The 7,520-nt window shown below is 49.8% G+C and overlaps 1 protein-coding gene across 1 annotated transcript; it reads right to left on the bottom strand.

Annotated features, from left to right (window-relative positions):
- Positions 1–2,127: 2,127 nt before the first annotated feature.
- On the bottom strand, positions 2,128–7,170 carry LOC121869195 (serine/threonine-protein phosphatase 1 regulatory subunit 10-like). The gene is made up of 2 exons (XM_042370429.1): positions 6,987–7,170; positions 2,128–2,402 (listed from the first exon to the last, which is right to left on the bottom strand). Exons 1-2 carry the CDS (start codon positions 7,168–7,170, stop codon positions 2,128–2,130), a joined length of 459 nt encoding a protein of 152 aa, XP_042226363.1.
- Positions 7,171–7,520: the final 350 nt, after the last annotated feature.

Raw genomic sequence — 7,520 nt, 5'->3', positions numbered from 1 at the left:
GTGGTAGAGGTGGCAGCCGTGGTGGTGATGGTGGTTGGCCTGGTCGTGGAGGTGGTGATAGGGTTAGTGGTGATGGTTATAGTGTTAGTGGTGGTAGTGGCAGCAGTGGTGATGATGTTAGCAAAGTAGTAGTGGAGGTGGTATTACTACACTACACTACACTACACTACACTACACTACCTTTGTTGCCCTACAAGTACTCAGGGGACACTACTTCAGGTGTGTCATGGTGCAGGTGTGTCATGATGCAGGTGTGCCATGGTGCAGGTGTGTCATGGTGCAGGGGTGTCATGGTGCAGGTGTGCCATGGTGCAGGTGTGTCATGGTACAGGTGTGTCATGGAGCAGGTGTGTCATGGAGCAGGTGTGTCATGGGTAGGGGTGTCATGGTGCAGGTGTGCCATGGTGCAGGTGTGTCATGGTGCAGGTATGTCATGGAGCAGGTGTGTCATGGAGCAGGTGTGTCATGGTGCAGGGGTGTCATGGTGCAGGTGTGCCATGGTGCAGGTGTGTCATGGTGCAGGTGTGTCATGGTGCAGGTGTGCCATGGTGCAGGTGTGTCATGGTGCAGGTGTGTCATGGGTTTGGTGTGTGTCATGGAGCAGGTGTCATGGGCAGGTGTATCATGGGCAGGTGTGTCATGGAGCAGGTGTGTCATGGAACAGGTGTATCATGGAGCAGGTGTGTCATGTGGTGCAGGTGTGTCATGGTGCAGGTGTGTCATGGTGCAGGTGTGTCATGGTGCAGGTGTATCAAGATCAAGTGTGTCATAGAGTAGGTGTGTCATGGGTCTGGTGTGTCATGGAGCAGCTGTGTCATGAAGCAGGTGTGTCATTGTGCAGGTGTGTCATGGAGCAGGTGTATCATGATGCAGGTTTGTCGTGGAACTGGTGTATCATGGACCAGGTGTGTCATGCAGCAGGTGTGTGTGTTTTAAGTTCAAGTGTGTCATGGATAAGGTGTGTCATGCAGCAGGTGTGTCATGGGTCAAGAGTGTCATGAATCAAAAGTGTCATGGACCATGTGTGTCATATAGCAGGTTTGTCATGCAGCAGGTGTGTGTCAAATTCAAGTGTGTCATGCAGCAGGTGTGTCATGGACCAAGTGTGCCATGTAGTAGGTGTGTGTCAGGTTCAAGTGTGCCATGGATAAGGTGTGTACCATGGAGCAGGTTAGTCATGGATCACATGTGTCATTAGTCAGTTGTGTCATGCAGCAGGTGTGTCATGGATCAGTTGTGTCAAAGATCAAGTGTGTCAAGGATCAGGTGTGTCATGGGTCAAGAGGGTCATGGACCAAGTGTGTCATGCGATTCTGGTATGTTATGGAGCCCTCGTGTGTCATGTGGTCCTGGTGTATCATGTGGTCCTGGTATGTCATGTGGTCCTAGTGTGTCATGTGGTCCTGGTGTGTCATGTGGTCCCGGTGTGTCATGTGGTCCTAGAGTGTCATGTGGTCCCGGTGTGTCATGTGGTCCTGGTATGTCATGTGGTCCTAGAGTGTCATGTGGTCCTAGAGTGTCATGTGGTCCTGGAGTGTCATGTGGTCCTTTGTGTGTCATGTGGTCCTAGAGTGTCATGTGGTCTGGTGTCATGTGGTCCTAATGAGTGTGTCATTTGGTCCCTGTGGTGTGTCATGTGGTCTAGAGTGTATGGTCCCGGTGTGTCATGTGGTCCTGTAGTGTCATGTGGTCCTGGTGTATCATGTGGTCCTAGTGTATCATGTGGTCCTTTGTGTGTCATGTGGTCCTGGTGTGTCATGTGGTCTAGTGTGTCATTTGGTCCTGGTGTGTCATGTGGTCCTAGAGTGTCATGTGGTCCCGGTGTGTCATGGTCCTGTAGTGTCATGTGGTCCTGAGGGTGTATCATGTGGTCCTAATAGTGTATCATGTGGTCCTTTGCATTATTGATAAAGTAATGGTCCTGGGTGTCATGTGGTCTAGTGTGTCATTTGGTCCTGGTGTGTCATGTGGTCCTAGGTGTCATGTGGTCCCGGTGTGTCATGTGGTCCTGGTGTATCATGTGGTCCTAGTGTATCATGTGGTCGCTTGTGTGTCATGTGATCCTGGTGTGTCATGTGTGGTCCTGGTGTGTCATGTGGTCCTAGTGTGTCATTTGGTCCTGGTGTGTCATGTGGTCCTAGGTGTCATGTGGTCCCGGTGTGTCATGTGGTTCTGGTGTGTGTGGTCTAGAGTGGCATGTGGTCCTAGTGTATCATGTGGTCCTAGAGTGTCATGTGGTCCTGGTGTGTCATGTGGTCCTGGTGTGTCATGTGGTCCCGGTGTGTCATGTGGTCCTGGTGTGTCATGTGGTCCTGGAGTGTCATGTGGTCTTAGTGTGTCATGTGGTCCTGGCGTGTCATTTGGTCCTGGTATGTCATGTGGTCCTAGAGTGTCATGTGGTCCTGGAGTGTCATGTGGTCCTAGTGTGTCATGGTAGTGTCAAGGGGCTACACCACCATCACTACTTGACCTGCTTCCATAACATCACCACCTCCTGGATTTGCCTTCCTCCCTCCCTCACATTAACGCTAAAACAACATTAATTTTAACACGTCTACAATTTTAATTCAATGCTTTCAGGGTAAAACTGGGCAAGGCTTTATTAGTTTTACATAGAGGTGATTTTTATTACGTTTTAATTATATGAGTAATGAATGAGGAGGCGGTAGTTTATTAGTGAAGCGTTTATTATTACTGGTGCCTCCTCCCCCATACACCTGCACACACCTGCTGGCCTTCACCTAAACCTACACACACTTGCTGGCCTTCTTCTAAAACTACACACACCTGTTAGCCTTTTCCTAAACCTACACACACCTGCTGGCCTCCCTTACACCTACACATACCTGCCGGCTCCCAACACCTAGACACACCTGCTGGCTCCCAACACCTACACACACCTGCTGGCTTTCCCCTGTACCTACACACACACACACACACATCTGCAAGTCTTCTGATCCCTCTACACCTGCACACACACCTGGTAGCCCCCCACCCTGTTTCCACTCCTATCCACCTGACTTCACACCTGGGTCGAGAGAGACTAAAGGTGAATTACTGAATAATATGCAGGCAGCATCTCCCACCGCACTGTACACTTACACTGTACACCCCATTATGTTCACCCACTGTACACCCACACTGTACACCCCGCACTGTACACCTTGCACTGTACACCCACACTGTACACCTTACTGTACACCCACACACTGTACTGTACTGTACACCCTGCTGTACACTGTACTGTACACCCAGCACTGTACACTTACCCCACGCAATGCACCCAGCACTGTACACCCCACACTGTACACCCAGCACTGTACACCCAGCACTGTACACCCAGCACTGTACACCCAGCATGTACCCCCACACTGTACACCCAGCACTGTACACCCACACTGTACACCCAGCACTGTACACCCAGCACTGTACACCCCACACTGTACACCCAGCACTGTACACCCCACACTGTACACCCAGCACTGTACACCCAGCACTGTACACCCGCACTGTACACCCCGCACTGTATACCCCGCCTACTTGTACATCCCGTCTTTTGTACACCTCACCTACATGTACACCTCACCTGCATGTACACCTCACCTGCATGTACACCTCACCTACATGTACACCTCACCTACATGTACATCTCACCTACATGTACACCTCACCTGCATGTACACCTCACCTACATGTACACCCCGTCTTCTTGTACTCCTTGTATAAGTGTACATCACATCTATTTGTACATCACACATACTTGTAAAACTCAGAGGTGTACAGTACATCTAATTGTATCCCACACCCAGACTTACTGTAGCTGTACAAAACACCCATTAGTACACGTACAGTTTGTTGTACAGTACATATAACACAGTTCTACATATGATAGTTTTAAGAACTATGCATGTTTGTAGTTTTGATTAAATAATGAAGAAAATTATATAAATGAATTGGTAACTACAGCTGCCACAAGATTCTCACATAAAATTATCCTTATTATTATTATTATTATTATTATTATTATTATTATTATTATTATTATTGACCCCTCCAGCCCTCCTCTCCTTGTGTACCGCAGGCTTAGGTTAAGCTCTCTCCCTACCTCCTGACCCTCTCCTACCCCTTACTCTCTCCCTACTCCCTGACCCTCTCCTACCCCTGACCCTCTCCCTACCCCTTACTCTCCCTCCCCCCTTGCCTTCTCCCTACCCCTTACTCTCTCCCTACCCCTGACCCTCTCCTACCCCCTTACTCTCTCCTCCCCTTACTCTCTCCCTCCCCCCTTACCTTCTCCCTCCCTCATCTCTTCCTCACTGTCCATTATTCAGAGCCTTAGCAAACGGTGATATTTCTCAGGTCTCTTTCTCTTCCTCCTCATCCTCCTCCTCCTCTTCCTCGTCCTCCTCCCCAGCTTCCTCTTCCTCCTCCTCACTCTCCCTCTTCCTCTTCTTTCTCTTTCTCTTTCATCTCTTCCTCTTTCTCCTCCTCGTCTTCCTCTTTCTCCTCCTCGTCTTCCTCTTCCGCCTCCTCTTCCTCCTCCTCCTCCTCCTCTCCTCTTCCTCCCCTTTCTATTTTTTTTTTGTTACTATACTCGAGTTGATTTTTGTTTTTGGTGTTTTTTTTTATTATTGTTCTCAGGGATCACCTCAATATTTACCACCCTACCTAACCTAACCTAACCTAACCTAACCTAACCTAACCTAACCTAACTTAACCACACCATACCTCATCCTGTGTGTGTTTAGGAGGCAGCGTTAGTCACACTTCTGTATAAAAAACAAAACACATCTTTGTTACTTATTTTTTGTTGATGTTTATAGATATTTCCCCACAGAGGGACATTTTTGTGGTGTATATTATTAAAATAAACATTGGAACCTCAGCTTAAGTTTTACACGGTACAGGAATCATATAGGTGAGTTAATAAATAAATGAATGTATAAATAAGTTAATAATAAAACTGCATATACATCAGACATTATACAAAGATCTTTTAATTGAATATATATAACTTGTTTGTATGGAGTTCGATTGTTTGTAACGCGTATATATTTTTGTTTACAGGAGAGAGTTAACAGTAAGTACCTAAAATAATTATTAATTTCAATAAAAATACATGATATTGGTATAAAATAAAATATTTATGCACGAAAATACTATATAATATAAGGAACACTTATTTAAAAAAACGTTTGTTCAAGTGAGCAATAATTATACACGGAAACAACTATTTGTGGTAGCTAAAAATCATTATGCCAACAGCTATTAATTATTAGAACAGATAACAATCAATTATTTGCACACAATAGATTCAGTTATTTTACAGGCAGAACAGTGAAGGCTTTACAAATGACCTACTACGGTGAATAATGGCGAGGGTGAACCAGAGTGGTGGTCACTGATGTGTATTAATGACCATGAGCTGTGTCTGGCACCCCTCAGTCACCTGTGGCACCCCTCACTCACCTGTGGTACCCCTCACTCACCTGTGGCACCCCTCATTCACCTATTGCACCCCTCACTCACCTGTCACTCACCTGTGCACCCTCATTCACCCTATTGCACCCCTCACTCACCTGTGGCACCCCTCACTCACCTGTGGCACCCTCACTCACCTGTGGCACCCCTCACTCACCTCTGGCACCCCTCACTCACCTGTGGCACCCCTCACTCACCTCCTGGCACCCCTCACTCACCTGTGCACCCCTCACTCACCTCAGGCACCCCTCACTCCTTGTGACACCCCTCACTCACCTGTGGCACCCCTCACTCACCTATTGCACCACTCCTCACCTGTGGCACCCTCCTCACCTCTGGCACCCCTCTCTCACCTCTGGCACCCCTCACTCACCTATTGCACCCTCACTCACCTACCCCTCACTCACCTGTGGCACCCCCACTCACCTGTGGCACCCCTCACTCACCTGTGGCACCCCTCACTCACCTACTGCACCCCTCACTCTACCTATTGCACTCCTCCCACACCACCGCCACCCACCGCCAACACCACCACACCACCACCACCACCACCACCACCACCACCGCCGCCACCACCACCACCGCCGCCATTACACTAACAAGGAGAAGCAACAGAAAAAATCAATATGACCCTCAATCACAGGTCCGGCATCTCTATCTTCATTAACATCACCACGACGACGATGACGACTGCTGAGGAACAGGCGGTGGACGGGAGTGGTGGCGGTGGCGGTGTCGGTGCGGTAATCGGTGTAACGGTGTTATGTCGGTGGTGTGTTGGTGTCGGTGGCGGTGGCAGTATCGGTGTCGGTGTCGGTGGGGGTGTCGGTAGTTGATATCGATGGCGGATTTGTGGTTGGTCGCAGCTAGATCGACCAAAGATGAATACTGACTAACTCCTGCATAAGTTGGTCACGCGGCGGTTTGTGATGAATAAATTTGAGTAAATCTTCTTTCTCGAAACACCTGATTAACTATTCCTTTCCTCCTTCCCTCTCTCATTCCCTCTCCCTCTATTCCACCACCTCCTTCTTCTCCTCATCCTCTTCCTCCTCCTCCTCTTCCTCGTTAAGGCGACTTGGGTGGCACTTGTGTTTGAAGTAAATGCTCTTGGTTATTATGGAGTTAAGGACCAGCAGGCTGATGAAGAGGTGTTCCGCCTCACTGACGCTGTGAAGAGAGAGAGAGAGAGAGAGAGAGAGAGAGAGAGAGAGAGAGAGAGAGAGAGAAGAAGGAAGAGGAAGAAGAAGAAGAAGAAAGAAGGAAGAAGGAAGAGAAAGGAAGAAACAAGGAAGAACAAGAAGAAGAAGGAAGGCAGAAGGCAGAAGAAATAATAATATCCACTGAGGTCTTAATTTGATCCGAAACACCGAAATAACCTGTTTTTCGCTCAGTGGATCACCGATATGTACCCGGCCACAGTAAGGGACAGGACCCGGCCTTACCCCGCCTGCCACACGGACCATCCCAACCTGGATTTAGCCTCTACTTTCAGCCTTTCCAACCTGTTGAAGAGTGGTGGCCCGGCCCTCCTGCGGCACCCACCTCCTGAATCTGGTGCCGCTCGTTGGTGAAGGTATGACGAGGAGCATAAATATTTTCAGAAGTGGGGGAGAGGGGCCCCGTGTTCCAGGTGTGGGGCCCCGTGTTCCAGGCGTGGGGCCCTATGTTCCAGGCGAGGGGCCCCATGTTCCAGGTTAGGGGCCCTGTGTTCCAGGTTAGAGGCCCCGTGTTCCAGGTGAGGGGCCCCGTGTTCCAGGCGTGGGGCCCCGTGTTCCAGGTGTGGGGCCCCGTGTTCCAGGCGTGGGGCCCTATGTTCCAGGCGAGGGGCCCCATGTTCCAGGTTAGGGGCCCTGTGTTCCAGGTTAGAGGCCCCGTGTTCCAGGTGAGGGGCCCCGTGTTCCAGGCGAGGAGACCCGTGTTCCAGGCGAGGGGCCCCGTGTTCTAGATGAGGGGTCCCGTGTTCCAGGTGAGGGGCACCAAGTTCCAGGCGAGGGGCTCCGTGTTCCAGGCGAGGGGCCCCGTGTTCCAGGCGAGGG

Source organism: Homarus americanus, unplaced genomic scaffold (assembly GCF_018991925.1).
Source record: "Homarus americanus isolate GMGI-L3 unplaced genomic scaffold, GMGI_Hamer_2.0 scaffold25467, whole genome shotgun sequence".
Taxonomy (NCBI): domain Eukaryota; kingdom Metazoa; phylum Arthropoda; class Malacostraca; order Decapoda; family Nephropidae; genus Homarus; species Homarus americanus.
Note: the sequence above shows the minus strand (reverse complement) of the source record. Positions and strands in the feature narration are given on the sequence as shown.

Coding starts and splice junctions, on each gene's coding strand:
- LOC121869195 (XM_042370429.1), bottom strand. CDS start 7,170: ATGGGGCCCCTCGCCTGGAACATAGGGCCCCACGCCTGGAACACGGGG. Junction 2,403..6,986: donor GGGCCACCACTCTTCAACAG/GTTGGAAAGGCT, acceptor ATGACACTCCAG/GACCACATGACACTCTAGGA.